General features: G+C 40.0%; 2 protein-coding genes across 7 annotated transcripts; one reads left to right on the forward strand and one right to left on the reverse strand.

The window, feature by feature from the left end:
* Nucleotides 1-225: 225 nt before the first annotated feature.
* Nucleotides 226-11,336, forward strand: LOC144384533 (nuclear GTPase SLIP-GC-like). Its single transcript, XM_078083792.1, has 22 exons — nucleotides 226-367; nucleotides 857-938; nucleotides 2,278-2,384; nucleotides 2,534-2,578; nucleotides 2,676-2,709; nucleotides 4,243-4,335; nucleotides 4,781-4,871; nucleotides 5,691-5,907; nucleotides 6,048-6,257; nucleotides 7,504-7,710; nucleotides 7,831-8,006; nucleotides 8,248-8,341; nucleotides 8,427-8,514; nucleotides 8,608-8,729; nucleotides 8,836-9,009; nucleotides 9,125-9,297; nucleotides 9,481-9,604; nucleotides 9,770-9,878; nucleotides 9,974-10,104; nucleotides 10,320-10,401; nucleotides 10,511-10,588; nucleotides 10,664-11,336. The coding sequence occupies exons 2-21, from the start codon at nucleotides 872-874 to the stop codon at nucleotides 10,579-10,581; spliced, it is 2,415 nt and encodes an 804-aa protein (XP_077939918.1). The 5' UTR covers nucleotides 226-367; nucleotides 857-871; the 3' UTR covers nucleotides 10,582-10,588; nucleotides 10,664-11,336.
* A 1,632-nt stretch (nucleotides 11,337-12,968) lies between these two features.
* Nucleotides 12,969-19,508, reverse strand: ccp110 (centriolar coiled-coil protein 110). Of its 6 annotated transcripts, none has more exons than XM_040189992.2 (14): nucleotides 19,255-19,508; nucleotides 18,318-18,487; nucleotides 17,571-17,699; nucleotides 15,670-16,843; nucleotides 15,419-15,540; nucleotides 15,149-15,311; nucleotides 14,815-14,924; nucleotides 14,408-14,524; nucleotides 14,198-14,299; nucleotides 14,001-14,117; nucleotides 13,700-13,776; nucleotides 13,511-13,576; nucleotides 13,370-13,429; nucleotides 12,969-13,192 (listed from the first exon to the last, which is right to left on the reverse strand). In XM_040189992.2, the coding sequence occupies exons 2-14, from the start codon at nucleotides 18,480-18,482 to the stop codon at nucleotides 13,129-13,131; spliced, it is 2,466 nt and encodes an 821-aa protein (XP_040045926.2). In that variant the 5' UTR covers nucleotides 18,483-18,487; nucleotides 19,255-19,508; the 3' UTR covers nucleotides 12,969-13,128. The 6 variants fall into 6 exon arrangements, with proteins under 6 accessions (XP_040045926.2, XP_040045925.2, XP_077939925.1 ...); XM_040189991.2 differs by having other exon boundaries at nucleotides 12,969-13,201; XM_078083799.1 differs by having other exon boundaries at nucleotides 12,969-13,204.
* Nucleotides 19,509-21,795: the final 2,287 nt, after the last annotated feature.

Here is a 21,795-nt window from a genome sequence, read left to right on the forward strand (position 1 = left end):
TAAGTTACCAACTCCACTACACTTCTTGAGGGAATGCTTTACTTCTTACATTTGCACATTTCTTCTGCGATTTCATATTTCAATATATCATAATGGTTTTCTATAATGAAACCGGTTTCCAGATTTATTGTCTTGTGCCCCTTTATCAAACCGTCGTTCCCTTTTAGGGAGTCGTTTTTTTAAAATAAATGTATCATTCAAACGGGAAATGCATCGTGGGAGGAGTTTCACAAACAAGAACCCTTTAGGTTTCATTTCTTGGGTGGAGTCGGAGTATTTTGCAGAGCAACGGGAGTTTTATCCCCGCTGGAGTTTGACAAAGCTGGAGGAGCGGCATTGATCCACATCTTTGACCTTCTCGCTGCAGGTAAACCATAGAATGTATATCGTGTCTTTAATGTTAAACACTCTTATTGACCGTTTGAAAGCTGGAAGATCTTCATCGTGAATAATAAACTAAAGGCTGCAACGTCGCACGCTATAATTTGTGGATGGAAGTTGTTCCCACTCGATAAAAAGTATAAACTCTTTAGGACAGAGAAACATATTGACAGATCTTTATTATTTATAAGGAATATTACTGAAGAGTGATAACACTAATCGGCTCCATGGTTGAGGAGGAGCCAGCTGGAAGGCTGCGCTCACAACCCTACCAGAAACTTGTAGCTTTTTGGCAAAATTCTTGTTCAATCAGCGTTGAGATGTCTAGAGAGTCTTCCTTTCCCCTGTAACTCTTTTCTATGGATAATTCCTTGAGATTGCCAATAGCAGTTAAATTACTTATTATTTTCATTCAGTGAAATGGGATTTTCTGAAGTTGCAGTGGTTGATTTTAAACTTTTTGCTTAACTTGCAGTTTCCGTTGGTGGTCATGGATGATTTTGTTCGTGATAAATTAACTGAATGGGGTCTCTGCAAGTGGATAGAAAAGTTTAAAGGTAAAGTATTACTGTGCCTCTTTTTTAGGAAACACATTCTATACACTGTTTATATGACCTACTAATACTGAAACATCTACAGAATTATTCAACTATTGGATGATTTTCTCAATTGAGACTTGAAAAAATAGTCTCTGAACCATAAGTTGTCTTCTTCTGTTTATTCTCGCAAGGGAATCCAAGTAGAGGCTCAGTGGCAATTTCTAACTTCAACAAATCAGAGCATCACAGTCTTACTTTACATACACAGGGAAGACCCCTTGGATTTATTATGGTAGGGATAAGAACACTGGCATCCAGGGGGAGCCTTGAAGAAGAATCCAAGATGAAAAAGTTAGAATAAAAGATATTTAATAAAAATAGTTGTGATACAGTATATTTCCCGAAACGAGGGCTACATGAGCCTCAGCAGTCCATAGTATATTAACAGCTGTCTGCCAACATTTGCTGACGATGCATAAGCTTGTGTGCCACAAACACAGGATAACATCACATTATCATTTTTTCATCACACAGGCGTAGTCACCTCTTATTGGTTAAACATGCTGGTGATTTATTATAACTGTCCATTTTGTAGTTTCAATTGTGACGCCCCAGGGCCGCTGCCAGGGTATTTGTGGGTGTGTCTTTGTCTATGTTTTGTTACAGGGTGAACTTCCTGATGGAGCTGGGGCCATCAGGCAGATCAGAGGCAGCTGGCCACTGTCTCTAGATTGCATTAAAACCTGCCCCTTTCTGATTGTTTGCGCTGGGGGGGTGACGACTGCTTGTTTTCTCCTGGTCCCCAGCACAATGGTGGTTTCCTTTGCTGTGTTTTGTTTGTTTAGTTAATTACTTTGGTGAATAAACATCTTTTTCTGGTAATCCCTGGAGCATGGTTTGCTCTATTTGTTATGGCCTTTGAGCCGGACCATAACAAATTTAGTAGCTTTCACAAAAGCAGGTGTTGCTTTGTACAACTTGGTACCTGTTATGGCCTCTATTTTGATTTACTGCGGTACCCATTTCTAAACTCCCTACATTCATAGTGGGGTAATAAAAACTTGGAGCCTCTTTCTGTGTTGACTTTGTCCTAAGGCTCGCTGTTCCTTGTTGTTGACATCCTTCTAAGTATCATACTTTACGCATAGACATTCTTTAATAATGAGTGTGTGATTTTTAATAAACACATCATATTAAAGATTTTTATTTACATTAGAAGTGCTTGAATTTATTCATGCATTTGTGCAAGTGTTTATAGTACATGTATGTATTTCTACAAAAAGCCAAGTAACCGCTTGTCTGTATCTTATCATTTATTTTTGCTCGACTGAGATTAAACAAAAAATTTTGATTGCAGAAGAAGAAGTTGACATGGGAAGTTTTTACTGTCTGGATGATCAACAAATTGCCAAATTGATCCCGAAAGTGGGACCACAGGCAAAATTCAAGGAGAAGTTGTTTAAGGTAATGTTCTGTACTCTAAACAGAATTTACACAAATACGTTCTATATAATTTAGGAGCACATAATTAATGACCTCATAATTGATAATATTTCATTAACAATAACATGTACTTGAATTTTAACATTTATTTGCTATTATGGATTTACAAGGAGAAAAACACAGTAAATCCAGATACATCTGATGCATCTGCTCAAGTAAGTTGAAAAAAGTACTCAGGTTTCAGGAATCTATTATGAATATTTACATCATATTTTCATTGTATGGTATTAAAACACAAATGTCCATGTTAAGGTCATTCCGTCCACTAGTGGCACAAGTAATAAAGGTGAGATGCACTTTATCTTATTGATTATATGTTGTGTTCATTGAAGTTTTCAACTTCTTGCTTTGACTCAGAAACTATATCGAGACCTTGTTTTTATCACGGTGTGGGTTTGTTTCCTATTTTATTTTGTAGTTTCCTGCCCCTTGTGTCCCTGGGTTTACTTCGCTTCCTGCGTTGTCCTGTCATCCCCTGTGATTGTCTGATTGTCTGATTTGCACCTGTGTCCAATCACCTGCACCTCCCAGTGTATTTAAGCCCTCTGTGTCATGTGTCCTTTGTCGCGTCATTGATTGTTCAACCCTAAATGCCTTACCGATCAAGCTAAATGCCTTACCTGTTCCTGGGCCCTGTCTGTGTTTTTTTCCCCTTGGAATTTTTAGATTTTGACAATTAAAGTATTTTTGTTGTCAAGTCTGCTTTTGGGTTCTTCCTCTGCCTACACCCTGTTTGTGACAGAATGACGCAACCACTCAAGGACTCAGGAACCAGTTCTGAGGAACCTGTCTGGCTCTGGGTGGGCCACGCAGCAATCAGTTGGCTGACAGTTTTGGGGAAAATGCTTGCCCTGGATCGTCAGATGGCTTCCTGGCGGATGCAGGCGGCTCTCCCAGAGCCCCCGGAAGGTGTTCGGGTCACCCTCTAGTCACCACTTTGCCTCCGGAGGTGGAGGCCATCTCCTGGTTTTCAGTTGCCAGATCACGCTGTGAGCGGGGGCTTGAACTGGCCGCCCACCTCCAGGCCAGCTACTCCCTCTACCCTGGGCCGGTGCCGGCTTCACGACTCGTTCCCCCGACTCCTCCAGTGCGGCTCGTTCCCCCTACTCCTCCAGTGCCGGCTCCCTGACTAAGGCCCCCATCCTCCTGTCCCATGGTCCTCTACCACCCCCCATTTGGTGTTTTGAGGGCCGTCTGGAATCTAGCCCTCGAAGGGAGGGGTTCTGGCTGGTTCTGGTGGGGCCTGTGCCCAGCTCCCCGTGCCCGGCTCCCCGTGACCATCAGTCGGCACCGTCGTGCCCGGGTTCCTGTAACCTGCAGCCGGCACCGTCGTGCCCGGCATTCCGTAACCTGCAGCCGGCACCGTCGTGCCCGGCATCCCGTAACCTGCAGCCGGCACCGTAACCTTTTTTTATGTTTTATTTTGTAGTTTCCTGCCCCTTGTGTCCCTGGGTTAACTTCACTTCCTGCCTTGTCCTGTCAGCCCCTGTGATTGTTTCCGCCTGTGTCCAATCACCTGCACCTCCCAGTGTATTTAAGCCCTGTGTGTCATGTGTCCTTTGTCGCGATATTGATTGTTCAACCCCTAAATGTATCAATTTTCAACCCTGAATGCCTCACCTGTTCCCTGTCTGCGTTTTTTGCCCCTTGGCATTTTTTGATTTTGATGATTAGTCAAATGATTATAAGTATTTTTGTTAAGTCTGCGTTTGGGTCCTGCCTCTGCCTACACCCTGTTTGTGACAGTTTTAATATTGTGAGAGGTGGATGTAACGTTAACTTTTTTTTTTCACCCACATAACCAAAAATCCCCAATAAGGTAAGAGAAAGTCTGATCTTCAGGGCGAGTCCAATCAACAGCAATCACCTACAAAGAAACAATGCCTTGGCAAAGGACCAAGATCCTACTCAGGTATTTATAATACTTTCCAAACAAGGACAACCTCCAACTTACCAAAGGGGTTAATATTTCTATGTAATAACATTTTTACATAGTTTACTCACACAGCAAATGTCTGTTTCTACATCTTGGTGACAAACTATGCTGCCCTATGTAATCTTACCAGACAACCCCAATCAGTCAACACACACATGCAGGTATCTATAGCAACTATGCTATGCTTCAATGTAAAGGACATGTGGCCTTTAACTGTATGATGTCTTAAGAGCCAGAGCAGGGTTTATCCTTGATAATATACCAAGGTAGGATCCTGATAATCCACTCTGGAGCATCCTAAATGGACCTGGCAGAGAAAGTTCATTTTACGCTTAGCTTCTCCCCTCATTGTGGATTACAGTTTGTTCAATTTACTTGTTTATGGTTCCTGCTGAATAGTTATTTATATTCACTCTGACAGACGAAATCATACTGGCTGATGTGAAAGAGATAATGGGATGTGTCCTAAAGAAAATACCTCACCAAGGCAACAATTTGAACAACTTCCTGAGGTAAGAAATAAGTGTACTAGATTTCCATATTGGCTTGGTTACGCTCGAGATTTAAGACTTCATCTTCAGCCATCATTGGTTAGACCCGCTGTCCGTAAGTATGTCCATTTTCACAAATGTTTTGAAGGAAATCTGCTCCACAAATATTCACTTGGACTCAAGGATGAACTGATTAGGACTAGTTGGTCATATTTTGACAATTTCAGACAAATATTTATCAGGATAAAATGAAGGAATGAGATTTTGGAAAATATTGAATGTAAACTATAACTTGACTGTTTTTCTGAGGGATTCAGTCATGAGGCGGTAATCCTAGTTTTCTATGGGGGGGAAAAAAGTATTTACAAATTTACCAAAAATTGACAAGATTACTGTAATTCTACTGAAGTGTCAGGAGGGTGGTAGGTGGAGGCGGGACCCAAATGCAGAGTTCGAACAAAAAAACTTTAATCGTCAAATCCAAAGGGCAAAAAGACGGGCAGGGACAAGGAACTCACGAGAAATTCAGTATGACGCGACAAATGACAAAAGACACACAGGGCTTAAATCCACTGGGAAGGTGCAGGTGATTGTTTCCACCTGTGTCCAATCAGACACGGCAGACAATCACAGGACAGGGTAGGAAGTGAAGTTACCCAGGGACACAAGAGGCAGAAAACTACAAAATAAAACAGGAAACAAACCCAAACCGTGACATGAAGAAGGTACAATATGCTGTGGAGGCCTGTTCCTAGATGGATCTATTTCTGATTTTGACACATTGTTTCAGTGTTTTTCTATTTTTGGAATAAAAAAATAACCCACACTTGTGCACAACAGGAGAAAAATCCATGATTTGAAGACCGACAAGAGGGAGGTGGTTGGTGTCTTCGGCAAAACCGGAGCTGGAAAGAGCTCTTTGATAAATGCCGTCGTTGGATTGAAGAAGTTCTTGCCCTCTGGAAGCATCAGTGCCTGTACATCAGTCTCGATTAAAGTGGAGGCTAACATGCAGAACTCAAACTACGAGGCGATCATTGAGTTTATTACAAAAGAGGTAAAATGAGCTGAGTATGTTTGTTTACTTAAAGCTATTTTACCTATTTTAAAAGGGATGATGTGGCTTTATAAATACAGGTGTTGATTACACAGCATGCCATTTAATTTAAATGTGTTTTTTTTTTCTATTTCATTTAGGAGTGGGAAGATGAGTTGTGGTTCTCAAAAAACTTTCAGCGGGAAGATGAGGAAGATGACTCAGAATACAGGGACATTGTTGAAAAGCTGTCAGCCTTGTATGGAGAAGACTGGAAAGAAAAATCTCCTGATGCCCTCATGGATGAAAAATATTTCAAAGAGATTCCAGAATTTCTCCTTTCCAAGAAGAAGATTTTTACAGCTGATGAAGTAAGACTAAACATTCTGTATTAATTCATAAAAAGCCTTTTGTTGTGACTGACCGTAGTTTGACAAATGTAAAAATAAAATCAGAATGTGATTCTTTCTTCTTAAAGAGTGTTCTTCATGCGCCTGTCCTCCATTACTGCAAATCCACATAAAATGTACCTTTCATAATCATTAATAAGTTTGTGTACCAATATTTAAATAAATGTACAGTGTATATAACTGTTTTAACAACACCCAAAATATTACATTGAGATTAATTGAAGTCTTGGATTAAATCATCAATCATTTTGTTTCCAGCCGGTACTTCATGTTTAAATCCAACAGCTCCCGGTCTGAAAGTATGACCTTTTAGAGTACCACATTGATCAGTACTTATCCCTCACTTTTTCACTACGTTGAAAAATCAATGGTTTTGATATAGTATTTTGCTAAATCAAAACAAAACCGAGGTGATTGGCTTTGGTGTCCTTGGTGAAGGATATGGAATCATTGCTCTCATCTCTTTCTCATGTAAAGTTATTCATCAAACTGGAGGCTGCCAATGGTCAAAATTCAAATCCTAATAAAGGTCAACATGGAAAACATCGAAGCTGCCAAATGCTACAATGATAAACATATATCCTTCTCCCTCGAGGAGCAGAACGATCTGACCAAGCTTCTTGGTTTGAGAGAAACTTTAATATACATCAGAGAGGTTTGTGTTGCCCAATGAGAAGAACTGAAGAAAAGGGGAACAGGTGTGAAGGAATACACACTTCATTTTCACTCCCCCCTCCCCCCACTTCTTAGTGTGCCCATAGACGATCATTGTTTGAAGGACAGATAAAATACAATAAAACAGTACATTTGTAAATAAGTTTGGTCAAGAATGTAGGTCCCTAAGTTTATGCGAGAGAAAGGATACACAGTTCAGGGAGAGGTCACTAAGTTAGTGACCTTAATCTTATGCACACTCATAGTGTGCATAAGATTAACTCTCCCTAAACACTTATTATATCCAATAATCTAAGGCACTATCAAAATCTAATCATTGATTATTTTATTTTAATTGTTTTACCGAAACTTTTATATTCACTTCTGCTTTAATATTTATGTGGTCACCAAAAGTTTGCTTTTGCTTCTATTGTTTCAATGATAGGGTTTTTCATTTATTTATTTTTTTACAATTAGTAAAGCAGTTTGAAGTTTGAGTCTGTGGTTATAAGTGAATTTGCCTGAATGGATTTGATTTTACTGTTTATTGCAGGCCAAAGAGCTACCTGAACAATTAATCAGATACACAAGAACCAACCCAGATGACGCAGAAGATAAAGGCGTAAGGAGGTGGTATTGGCCACTAGTGAAGTGTGTGACCATCAGGGTGCCAAACGCTCATCTTCTTAAGCATGTCACACTCGTGGATCTTCCTGGAAATGGGGACACTAACAAGAGCAGAGACAAGATCTGGAAAATGGTAATTTATAACATGAAATGCTTTTCATTGTGTGTTACTGTGTTGTCTGCAAACGGTGACTTTGTATTATTACAAAGTGCTGATAACCATCATGATAAACTTGTTGTCATATCCGTTCAGGTCATTGGAAGTTGTTCCACTATCTGGATCGTGGCTGACATTAATCGAGCAGCATCAGACAAAGAAGCCTGGGATATCCTGAAAGATGCCTGCAGCTACATGGGAAATGGTGGCCAGTGTAATCAGATTCACTTCATCTGCACACAGTGTGATCGTCATTCAGATGCAGACGATACGTAAGTGGTTTAAGAGGTCAAGAGTACACACATACATATATATATATATATATATATATATGTAAAAAGACCACATAACTTTAAAATAAAGTGATTGAATGGTTGATTCGATAGTTACAGTTACAGGTTGAATAGAGATATTTTAGACTTTTATTTTGGATGCGGAAAATAAGGTGAATTTAAGGTTTCAATTCTCCAAAAACAGTTTGAGGTGGAAATTAATGGGAACGTTTTCATTTAGTTCAGAAGTTGGTATTCGTGATTTCATCTTGAAAAGAAACCTTCAAGCAAAAAAAGAAGTGAAGAAAGAATTTAACCAACTAAAGGAGGTTAAGGTGAGTATTGTTGTATGACAGAAAATGTATCACTACTTGTCTACAGCTGTAAGCTTAACTTAAAACAAAAACGTTTTCTTTTCAGGAACACTTCAGTGAGGAAATTTTCAAAGTCTTCACAGTGAGCTCTGTAGAGTTTCTAAACCAGAAATATCTAAATAAAGAACAAACTGGTAAATGAAGTATGAGCACATTTTGATTTACTTTCCTGTAACAAAACAAATGAATTAATAATTAAATTTGCAAACTGACACTTTTTTTTACAGAAATACCCAAACTTCAGGAGTTCCTGCAGGAGCTCAATGACTGTCACAAAGAGACGTTGAACTACTTGTCCGGAGCCCTCGGGATCCTTTCTCTGATTCAAGGGGCCAGCCGCAGAGGACGGGTAAGATCAAATTCTTTTGCTTCGGAACAAAAGTAATTTTACTCAAAATTAAGTAACAATATGGTTTCATTGCTTTGAATGCTGAATATGTTGTTGTTTATTCCAGGCTGATATGAAGGAAGATGTGTGCACAATCCTTGAAAAAAAGATGAGAGATGAATTTGAGAAAGTCCATAAACAAATGGAAGAAACTTACCAGGCTTTTGAAAAGTGCCTCAGTGACGGAGTTGAGAAATCTGAACGTTCCTGTGTAAAAGTCTTGGAGTCGGTGATATATCCTGTAAGTATATAAATTATAACTACATAATTATTACTACATCATTATTAATACATCATTATAATGGTTGATGTACACTACATTGTTAAAATATTATTTTCTTTCTGTTTTGTTTCAGAGAAGGTCAGGAAGTGGTTTCCACATGACACTGAAGTCTTTAGTAAAGCACAACGGCATCTACAAAGCAAAAACAAACAAAAATCAAAAAAAGAGGAAACAAAAAAACCTGAACATGGCGTTATCTTCATACCTGACTGAGAGCATCGATGAGAAATTCAAGGAGACCTTCCCGTAAGAAATAACTTAATAAAGACATAAACCCTGTGCAGGCTGGTTGTACAAACTATCCCTGGAATGAACAGTTATGCAGTAATAACAGTTATGTGATATAATACATACATTTGTATTACTTTATTGAAATACAATCTTCTCAATGCTGTTCATGAAACATTTCAACTTGTTAACATGTTTCAGAAATGAAGTCAATTGTGGACCATTCAACGGAAAACTCAATTCGTTTTCACTTGACACAAAGAGGATGAAAATGAATCCAGAGTACAAAGATGTGGAACTTCAACTGGAGTTTCTCAATGCAGAGGTAAAGGAAGAGAAGTGTACCATTAGTCCACTGTGTAGCTGTAAGTGCAGGTCAGAAAGGCCAAAGTAGAAGGGTGAGAAGAGAGGAGACACAAAAGGAGCCTTATTTTTATATTATCTTGATTGTATTCAAAATATGTGGATCTTTTCATATTCTTTCTCTCAGGAAATTAAGATGAAGAAGAAGCTCATCGAAATCATCCGCGACCGCAAGAAAAGGATCTACAGCAGTCTGATGACAACAGTTGAGGAATCAATGCAGAAATGCTATGACGGTACGATAAAAGTCAGTACGCACATTATTTACTATGATTGTGCCTAATGTAATTCGTATTTATTGCATTGACAAACGGTTTCTGTTTTATTGTAGATGCAAAAGGAATTAGAGGAACTAACTTGCTGAGAAACATCAGGGAAACGATGAAGAAGCACGTTCATGATTCAAAAAACATGTTCAAGAATGCTAAAGACATCATGTTGAACCAGCTGGGAGACTTGATGGTTTGTAACATGATACATACAAATTTTAAACTTGTTTTGATACTTAATCTTAATCTACAATTCTTGGTCATCATAGAAAGTGGAATATGCATCTTTTTTGATAATGCTTTTGCACTAAAACGGTGCACGCCACACTTCACCCTTTACATTATTTAGTCGTTAGTGTCTGAAATACATATTTTCTGTGAGTGATGAAGATATTTATAATAATTTAGAACGACATCCTGAAGGACCTGAAAAGCACAATGCAGGAATCAATCGAGCTGTCGCTCAAGACAGACGGTTACTCAATCCCAGGTAAAGGCCACAAAATGAAAACATGATAATCTCTAAAAATACAAAATGTTTGTCAGCGAATTTCCAATCGTATGATTAACTGTGAACTTGATGGTTGTGCTTTTTTTAGATGTTTCAGAGGAGCTTGATAAGGTGAAGAACCACTATAAAGGACTGAAGGGAAGCGCAGAAGAAGACTAGTAGTTTGGTAAAAGCTGTTAAAATATCTACATAATGACTCCGTATTGAGCTGTATAACTCTGACGTTGCTTTTCATCACTAGTTGATCGTCCGCCGAGCTGCTGAACAGCTGATGAGCAGCTGATGAGCAGCTGATGAGCCCGAACCCTTGGAGACATAAGGCCTCTGGATTTGGTCTCAACCATTTTTATCAACTCATCTCATTACAAATTTCTTTGTGTACTTTCAATTAGCTTGTGGTAATAAACATTCATAGCGATTTGAGATTTTATATGTTTTGTGGGACATTTTAGTTTTTAAATGATTGAATGCTGTGTGTGTGTGTGGGGGGTTGGGGTGAGAGCAGGATCTAAGATTGTGGTTTAAGAGTACAGCTCTCAGCCACCTATGATTACCAGTTTAATGATTTACATTTTTCTTCTTGACTATATATAATACATACGTTTTCTGTCCAATTTTTAATTGATTTTATGGGTGTTTAACATAAATCCTCAACATTGGTCTCAGATTTTAGGCCTTTTAAAGAGGTCTTTTTTTTCATTGCAAAGATAATACTCACTCCAAACTAATGTTTTCTAAATGGGTTAATTCTTGTATCCAAAATTGGATGAAACTAGATGATTCTAATCAACCAACCTGCCTATCTGGTTTCTCATAATTGAATGAATATTTGTTTTGTCTTAAACTACATTCTATGTGCATTGATAGTATTTTGCATGGTAAACTCTCAAATAAAGATCACTATTAACGTGTCACCTGGGCTTCTTTGTAATTCATGTTTTACAAGGATCTTAAAGATTCAGTATGTTCTCTCTAACATCACACTTATGAGATCAACAAATGATTTTCCAACACTTTCCTTGCCAAATATTTCATACTTGAATTTTATTGTCTAAGATCTGACCCGTGATTACAATTCACAGTTCAATTCATACAGTTCTCAAATACGAAATAAATATATATATATATATATATATATATATATATATATATATATATATATATATTAGAGGTGTGATCAATCCTAACATAGTAGTTTATACCTGTTAGTAGACGTGTTCACACCTAGCCTCATGGTGGTGGAATAGAACGTAGAGTCCCCACTCTGACTCCCACTCAATGGGTGTCTTTGTTTCTTCCTCTGCTATTTCACTTTTCAATCTTTGCATGCCAACCTTGGAAAGGGAAGTGTGAAGCAGGGGTGTAAACCGCCTATTTCTGTATATGTTAAATAGACAACACAACTGTTATTTTCTACTTATTTCTTTCTTGTACAGAGTGCCTGCAGTCTGTACGACCACTGAACAAACACACATGTGGTTTGTGTTTGTACATTGAACATTGTACATTGGTGAGTACACTGCTGTTTGTACAATGAACCATGACGTTATAACAATTTTAATTTCAACACGCAAACAGCATTGTTGAAGAGAAACAAGATTATTCTGTATTCAACATACAGCGCACATTGAGGAGTCAAAATTTTGAATAAAAATTTGCCGTTGCTTTGCATACTTCCTTGTTTTACATTATTTTTGCATTTGTTCCTCGGATACAGCATGTTTTTCTGGGTAAGTCCAAACTAAATATGCCTCTCTTGATGAACCCAGCTTTAGTCAAACAAGGTGAAGTTTACTTAAAAATATACTTAAAATAAATACATGATGTGCTGATGAGGCCGTCCTCAGCTATGAGTGCATACCGTGTTTATGTTCTTCATGTCATTGCAGTAGGTATTCTGATGCAACATTTCGGATGAAACTCTCTCGCACTGAAATGTGGTTTCAAAAACCTCTAGTGGTTAGTCACGCTGTGAGCCTTAAATCCATGATGGTTACAATGGATTCAATTCACCGTCCAGATTTTCAGCAGAGCAGATATAAAAATACCAAGATATCAAGAAACATCTGAAAAAACTGCAACCTGATATATAATTTCCTCACACAAATCTACATTAAAGTTCCCAAGCATGTTTAGTAACACACAACAACCAAAAACAGGACGATTTAAGATTTTGAATAAAACAATTTAAAAAAAAGAGTGTTATCAAACATCAAGACACTGAATACTAATGACGCAGAAATAAAGTCTGTGTGATATCACAGTGAACTAGTGTGTGTACCAATCCCTCAACAAAAACGTATATTCTTTTATTTAGAATCTGACCTTAAAAGTTGACATGACAGTGGACAATGAGAGAAAACTTGATATGCATTTCACTCAATCGTCTCAATAGTCAGTGTTTTGATGTCCATTTCCAGTTGTAGGAGCCTACATTCATTTAAAAGTGCTCCACTGTGTAGAAGAATATATCACCAATGTTGAATCACACTAAAATGAGTAAACTCAGCACCATTAAATAAAGAAATAAAAGAACCACATCATGATGATGTTTACCAATGTATTTACTATTAGTATGGTAGTGAATACAACCATTTGAGTTTCACACGGTACAATCATATTAGCAGCACAGACTGGACCTGCATTGAGGCAAAGTTTGTATAGAAAGACTAAAAAATCCAGTTCACAGGGAAGTTGAGTCATCCGTTAACCAAGAGAGTGCTGCTTCTTCAGGCTGTCTGAGCGCCTCACTCTCTCCTCTGGGCTCTTCCTGTAGGAGCTCCTGAGTAGATAAGGACACTGTCATACATTAGATCACGAAAGCAAACATCTTCAGAGTAGTGTGGTGAGGTGGAGTCACGTATCTCCACATAAATTACATATGGCAGTTTATGTGAGTTTTGAGAGCAGTTCAGGCGCTTTGTGGTTATGGTGGAACTCGTCTCACCCCTGGTGGTTCAGCTGGCCCGGCACAGCAGAGTTTTGGCCTTGACTAGGCTTCAGGACTCTAGGCATGAAGATAGGATGTATTTAGAGAACTAATCAACTGGGACATGAAACACAGGACATTTCAGTACAGATAGAGCACCTGTTAGTAGACGTGCTCTTTGGCTTCTGCTGCTTCCTTCTGGCTGTGGACGGGGATTCACTGACCCTGGAGGAGTATCAAACACATATAAAAACACTGCTGATCCCTGAATCTCATCACCAAAAACATTGCCATTGAAAACCAGATTGCATCTACAATGTGAGGCTGTGTTCCTCTTTCACACCTTACCTTTTTTTTCTGTCCAGAGACCTCTGTGTGGCAGCAGACAGAACCACTCTCTCCTTGGGGCTCTTGGCTTTCTGCTTCTGAGAACGTCAGCAAGGATCATAGTTTGTGAACGAATCACTGCCACTCACAGGATGAGACAAGGAACATGACTGTCTGGATTTATAGCTCTCTAAACATTACTAAAAGGATCCAGACGAATACTTTAATAAAGTTAATTTTAAAGTTCATAGTGAAAAGATATGTGTACTAAAACGTCTTTCTGTTCAAATATTAGTATGTGATTGGTTGGTTGGCAGGTTACCATGTCTCGCAGCTTCCTCTCTGCTCGTAGCTCCCTGTCCTGATGCAGCAATGCTAATCGATCCCAGAGAGGCATTTCAAAGAAGATATCATGGATGTCATATAAGGCCGCACGTAACTGAGGGTCAAAAGATGCACAAATAAACACAAGGTAAGATGGACCTCTGCTGTCTATCGACAGTAAGTACACATGCATACCTGGGCTCTGACTCTCTCCTGCAGGGAGCGATCTTGTGCTGAGCAGGGGCCTCTCTTCTGTGGAGCTTCTGTCTGGAATGAACGGATGAACTCCTGTGTATCCTAAGGACACATATATACAGTACACACTCCTTAACATACCGTCACCAACATGATCATTAATTTACTGAATGATTCAAATGGTAGTGCACGTCGGTTGTGAAATCTCACCATGATGGTCTGTCGCAGGTGTTTGACCTTCTCCGTTTTGAGCAGTCTGCGAGTGAGGAAGCCACGAATGACGGCTCCAATCCGACAGAAGGCTCTCTGCTGCTCTGCTGTCAGAACCTGGACAACAAGAAGACACAAGTTGAGGGGACTGAGTTGGGACTTTGTTAAAGGAGAGAGAGCACTGAATCAAACGTTCATAGTTCACTGTCAATATTGAATAGAACATAAAATATTGACATCTTGAGTGAACACCAACTTTGAGACTTCAAATCTCAATCTACATTCTATTGATATTAATAGTTGTATTAATGTCAATAGTTATAATATACTTTCTGATAACCAAGCCAGATCCCAACATGTGTAACATGCAATAACACACACCCTCTTGTCTACTTGTGCACACCTACCAGACTGAGCCTCGCTCGAGGTTTGCTACCTGCCCATGTTGGACTCCACAGATAAACGGGAGGCTGGAACGAAGGCGAGGACACACTGGAACTCACGGGACTGGGAAAACCTGGAGATATAAACATAATCTAAATGTAATTTTTTGAGCCTCCATATACACGCTGAATTCACATTAAGCTCTTTCTCCAGTTGGTCTTGTACAAATGGGGACGGAAGTGTTGTCCGAATAGAAGTAATACTCAGAGTTAATACACCACAATACTATTATTGTCTTTTCTGAACACGGTTTCACAGACAACAACACAGTATTAGGTGAGCATGGTTAAGTGGTACCTGTACTGTGTCCAAGTGATGACTCAGATGGTGTGTGAGCAAGGTTTAGTCCTGGGCAGGAAGGGCTGTCCCTCACAGACATCAAATTTGACCCACAAGCACCCTTACACAAAGGCCGCATACACCCGTGCTCCTTCAGTCTTCTATCCGACTCCTCGAGCTCCTGGACACATGTGTATGGAGGAGACAAACACGTCAGGGCTGTTACCTTAACCAAAGAGTTCACATTTTAACGTTGCAACTATAAAGAATGCGTGTCCATGCGCTGACCAGACAGAGGTGCTGTTGCTCTTTCTCCTGCTCAGCCAGGAGGAGACACATCTGCAAGGAATGCTCCTCCTCCAGACACCTTTGCATGTCCTCCAGAGCCAGTGCTCGCCTCTGGGTCTCCTCTGTTTATTTGCACGAAAAAATACTTAATTTTTTTACTCTTACCTTGAAGGTGTGAAAGAAACTATGATGAGTACACATTCCACATTTCCACTATGTGGGGTTCAGTAAATTGTTCGGGAGGGACTCACCCGTCTTGTTGGCTTGTGCTTCAGCTGCATTTCTGAGGACAGTTGGTGTGAGCCTTCCATTGTTTGTCTCTTGAGGGTCATCAGCCTCCATTCTGAGTGTGGCCTGAGCCAAGTCAGAAGCCGTGCAGGGCGGAGATGGGGAGGGGTTCTCTACTTTACACGACTTGTTGAAGGAGGCTCCACATGTGCGCCAACTTGGAGCCATACACGTAACTCCTGCCATGAAACGAGGAACCCTTTCCTGGCTGCGGTCTACGTGCTCAACTCCAGAGTGGTGGTTATGCAGTTGGCCGTCCAAAGTGTGGCAGCGCCGGCGAAATCCTGCCGCCAGATGGTCAAGCTGTCCCTTTGTGCCGAACACTGCGGCACTAATGGGTCTAAAGGGCTCCTGCGATGGACTGGTACCACAATGGCTGGATCGGCGATTGCCACTGCTAACAGCATCACGTTCACTCCCCAATGAGCCGCTGGGACTTGGGACTTCTCCCCAATCTGCCATGCCAGCAACTACCCCTGATCTTACAGGACTTGGAGGGATAAGGTCTGCTGGGCCGATGGGGAAGGAAATATGGATGTTTCCTGTAGAAACTGGCCGTGGTTTACGTTTTTGTGCACGGGGGCTAGTGCTGGACTGTGGGCTGGGGAGACGAGCATACCTGCCGGGTAGAGGAGGCGAGAGGCAGCAGGACTGTTGGGGACTGGGGTCACAGAATGTCTTATACTGGATTTGGGTCTGAGGTTGGCCAATGGGGCTATGGTGCAGACTGAATCCAAACTGAAAACCTGCGTCCCTCATTGGACTGCAGCTCTTCTTCTCCTTGTCAGAGATGGTCTCTGGCAGGGGAGTCCTGCTGACTGTGTGGACAACATTTGACTCCTGCTGAGTCTGCTCTCTCTTCACATACTCCCTTGATCTCTTAAGAAGACTGTCCAAACTAATATCCTCCTCTTCTTCCTCGTCTTCCTCCTCACTTTTCTCTACCCTCTCCGTCATCACTTCCTTCACCGCCATGTAGCCATTAAGGATGGGAATCTCAGAGCATGGCTGTTGATTTGTCTGAAGTCCAGGGTCTCTAGGAAGTCCAGGAGAGTCTGTGATCAAGGTGTAGCCACTGACCGCTGTGGATTTAGAAGCTGGCAGCTTTTCAGCGTCTTCACTTGGTACTTTTTGTGCCTGTTTAGAGGCAATAAATTGTGATTACCAAACATCAAATAATTTTAATAATTAAAAGCAAAGATAAAGGATGAGTATCTGATGGAAGGATATTCGCCAAACAACAATAGCGTAAAGCAGTTTATTACAGACATATAGACAATGAAATGTTAAGAAATATCGGATAGTCCAGTGTTTGTTCTCAACCAAATGCCATGTGCCTAAACTGAAAAAGTAACTTAAATGATCTAAAACAACTTCAGACTTTAGAATCAACTGAAGTACTTTTAACGTTAGGCTTGATATTAATCCAGACATCTTAATAAATTGCCCAGTCTGGAATGTTATTGTTGAAAATACACATCCTTTGGGCGTGGTACAAACACATCACAAAGACAGTAAAAATAGCACAGCCTGTCAGAGACAGTGTTGAATCAGACAACCTGTATCTAAGTCTGCAAATGACGCTAGAGATTCTGGGACATACTGTAATTTAGTTTTTGTGCTACATCCTGGGACTGACACACAGTCCTTATATTCATATCTAAGAAATTTAGATAAAGGGATATTGTGAAACTAAATAAAGAGGCGTGATGTTTTATTTCCTGAGCAGACAGTGGCAAATCTATGTTGTATGAATCTTGTGAGCATTTGGATGTGCTATATGGATTTTGCTATATCGTCCTTTTTCCATTAAATCCTGACAGTGACCACATGTTGTTACCCAGGACCACACCGTGCTACTGACCTGAGCTTGATCCAGGATACCCTGAACTCGGGCCATAAGGATTTTCTTCTGCATGTTCTGCCTGTCCACCTCCAGCTGGACCGCCTTCTGTCTGTGGTCACGCATCTCACTACGCTGCTCTGCACTCAACTGGGGAAAAGAAAATACACATTACATCATGAGGAAAGATGATTCAAGAACTTGTTATTATTTTCAATACACAAAAAATATTTCATTCGGTTAATTTCTGATCTATTTTCAGTTATTGCCTATAATACGATTACTTTTCTTCCACTGGCAGCTAATGTTTGTGTCTCGTTTGTGTCACATTACACTTGTTATCATGTGGCTATTCCTGAGAACAATTGGATTGATTCTCCTGATTATCAAATAGTCTTGATGTTCCTGATAATAAATTATGTCCACTCTCTTTCCGCTGCTAACTGCTGATCTAATAGAAACGACCCAGCCCCCCAATGCTTTAGATACATTATGTAGGTCTAAGAAATGAATGGGTTTCACCCTAAATGTCACTGTGCATATACATCTGAGGTTTATGGATGAAATATGTATCATAACGTCCTTCTAAATACTCTATGTTTTATGTTACTGTGCAGTATAGGAAAAAAATACACCCGGATTGTGACGGAAATACGGATTTTCGAAAGAAACCAACCAAACAACACATCATTAGAAAGCAGAAGATCAATAACATTTATGTTTTTGTTCCCATATAATTTCCCATATCTATGTTTATTTCCTCCTCACCAGTGGCGACAGCACCGGTTTCCCATGAAAGCAAATCGTAGAGAGAGCCGTCAGGGACCACAACGGGTCACTTGTTGTCTTCTTGAAAAGCCCTTCCTCCTGCAGTACAGCCAAACTCCGCAGACAGAACTCCTCATAGCCTTCCATCTCTGGACACCCACGCATCCACACTAGGAGACAGACACCATGTAGCCTCGTCACCCAGCTGATTAAATAAAGAGTGTTAGTCAGTGGACAAGTGAGGTCACGATGCACTGGGTGAGCAAATAATCTGTCATGTATGGAAGAGCAGGGCAAATAGCTGCACAACAAAAGCGGTTCTGTCTGTGCTAAACGTTTTTATCACACTCATCACATTCCTGTCATTCCTTCCTATCAGACCTCGTTAGAGAGCCGTTTCCGTTTCCGTGTCCTTCTGAAATGCATCTGGAATCATGTGTCTTATCAATACAGTGTCCATTACTGCACGTCAGCAAATGGATGGCACGGACCATCACATGCAAGTTGGTGCACACTGGGTGTTGGCGCACATCTGTATGGATGACCACCCAATTTCAATGGAAGCTGCTTTGCGATCAGTGTCGTTTACTCCACTCCATCTCTAAAAAAAGATCACTCCCTCGGCGAGGTTTGAATTCGACCCGGAGTCCTTGCGATGCTGGTGGGTAACCTGGTGGTCTCCGTTGGCCGGGTTACAGTCGCTACCGATTCATCACAGCCTGGTGACCGGGCGGTGGAGGTGGGAACGGGTGCCTTTGGGTAACGCTGTCCTGCTATCACGGAGCACGCTTGCTACCCTATGCTTCTAATATTTCATCCAAGCGATGCTCGAACTCACGGCGTGTTTTGAAACCACAGAGATGTTTTAGTCCAGATGTGCCCCGGCAGGGTGACGGTTGATGAGGTTATAAACCCGTGATTATTGCTCGATTCTTACCTTCAAAAAAGAGTGCGGGAGAGGGTTGTTTCCTTTTCTTTCTCCCGAAGGCTGGAGGGTAGGACACAAATGTATGCCGCAGGGAAACATCAAAGAGCGGCTACAACACGAACCCTGTGTTTCTCCTTCAATCTCGGGTTGACCATCATCATCAATTCCAACTCTTCCGGGCTTCCAACAGCGCCTCCTAGCAACAGCGCTGTGGGCTGCGTTCCAACACGCTCAACGCGACCTGTTCATAGTACTGTTTTCACTAATTTCCTTCCAATGTTAACACTTTTACCCACGCGACAACAATTGAATGGTTAAAAACGTTTAATGAATTAGTCTTGTTCACATATGTCGAGAAAGAGGAAAGTAAGGGGCAGCAAGAGGACTGTTAGAGATATGGAACGAGGCCTTTGTCGAACAATTACGTCGTTATTCAGATCTAAAATCACTTCGTTTCACATATTGTTTAATTGCTCATCTCAGGCTTAAAACCACAGATTCCGTTGACTACCCATATTACACTATAAATGGTGTACAGTATAATAATAAGACAATTTAAATTAGCAATTTTATGTCTGGTAATGATATTTGGAATCAATTTTGGAATGCTTACAGTTTAAGACGAAATACTGATAATTGAGAGTGCAGTTTCACATTGTACTATCTGATATTGCGTCTCAAGATTACGTATTCCTGAAGAAACCAAGACAAAAAAGTGAGGAAACCAGCAGAATTTAAGTGTTCTATTTACTTACTGCGGTCCACATTATCAGGCTACAGAGGAAGAAGGTATCATATAAGCATTAGACTAATTAGGATTTTCATCATATGTCACTGTAGACCAAATACACAACCAACAAGCTAGGAAAGAACAGCATACATCTGCGCTCTCATGTTCACTTTAACACAATGTTGAAGGAGTCATGTCAAATCACCATCATTCCACAGATGACTGGGTTCCAGTTTTTCAGGTTTTCTCCAGCTGCTCATAGACATTCCTGCACTGGGGTCTGACAGTACTGTGCATTCAAAATACACATTATATCTTTAGCTATAGGATCAGGGAAAAGGGTTAAAGGCAAATATTCAAAGCAACATCTGAATTATTTTGAGAAATTTTAATACAAAAATATTAGTAAACAGAGTACTGATAATTGATTGGAGTGTTCTAGCATTGAGATATGTCGCTACTATGTGCACCTAATGAGCTGAATTTCAATGAAGTCATGATATTAGTTTATTTTCTTCAGTACTGTGAATCAATATTATTCATATATTGGTTAATATGTTCCTAAAACATGTTCTCTGCTCTCTCTTCACATACTCCCTTGATCTCTTAAGAAGACTGTCCAAACTAATATCCTCCTCGTCTTCCTACTCTTCCTCCTCACTTTTCTCTTCCCTCTCCGTCATCACTTCCTTCGCCGCCATTAAGGATGGGAATCTCAGAGCATGGCTGTTGATTTGTCTGAAGTCCAGGGTCTCTAGGAAGTCCAGGAGAGTCGGTGATCAGGGTGTAGCCACTGACCGACGTGGATTTAGAAGCTGGCAGCTTTTCAGTGTCTTCACTTGGTACTTTTTGTGCCTGTTTAAAGGCAATAAATTGTGATTACCAAACATCAAATAATTGTAATAATTAAAAGCAAAGATAAAGGATGAGTATCTGATGGAAGGATATTCGCTAAACAATAAGAGTGTTAAGCAGTTCATCACTGACATATAAACAAGGAAATGTAAAGAAATGTCTGACAGTCCAGTGTTTGTTCTCAACCAAATGCCATGTGCCTAAACTGAAAAAGTAACTTAAATGATCTAAAACAACTTCAGACTTTAGAATCAACTGAAGTCCTTTTAGCTTTAGACTAAGTTATGTCAAATCACCATCATTCCACAGATGACTGGGTACCAGTTTTTCAGGTTTTCTCTGGCTGCTCATAGACATTCCTGCACTGGGGTCTTACTGTGCACTCAAAATACACATTATATCTTTAGAAATAGGATCAGGGAAAAGGGTTAAAGGCAAATATTCATAGCAACATCTGATTTTATTTTAGATATTTTACTACAAAAATATTAGTAAACAGAGTACTGATAATTGATTGGAGTGTTCCAGCATTGAGATATGTCGCTACTATGTGCACCTAATGAGCTGAATTTCAATGAAGTCAAGATATTAGTTTATTCAGTAGTGTGAATAAATATTATTCATATCTTGGTTAATATGTTCCTAAAACATGTTCTCTGCTAAGCTTCCAATTAGAAACAAGTTAAAATATATTTAGATTCTTCTTCTTCTTCTTCTTCTTCTTCTTCTTCTTCTTCTTCTTCTTCTTCTTCTTCTTCTTCTTCTTCTTCTTCTTCTTCTTCTTCTTCTTCTTCTTCTTCTTCTTCTTCTTCCGTATTCATTATAAAAACGATAGTGGGTAGTGGATGGCTATCTTAATTTTTTATGGCAATAGTAGCTGTAGTCGTCTTTAGTTTTTAAATGAATTCATTAAAAAACCCCACTAAAAACTAACAACACTAAGCAGTGCTGTTTTATTTTGAAAG

The sequence above is a fragment of the Gasterosteus aculeatus genome, chromosome 11 (genome assembly GCF_964276395.1).
Source record: "Gasterosteus aculeatus chromosome 11, fGasAcu3.hap1.1, whole genome shotgun sequence".
Lineage (NCBI taxonomy): Eukaryota > Metazoa > Chordata > Actinopteri > Perciformes > Gasterosteidae > Gasterosteus > Gasterosteus aculeatus.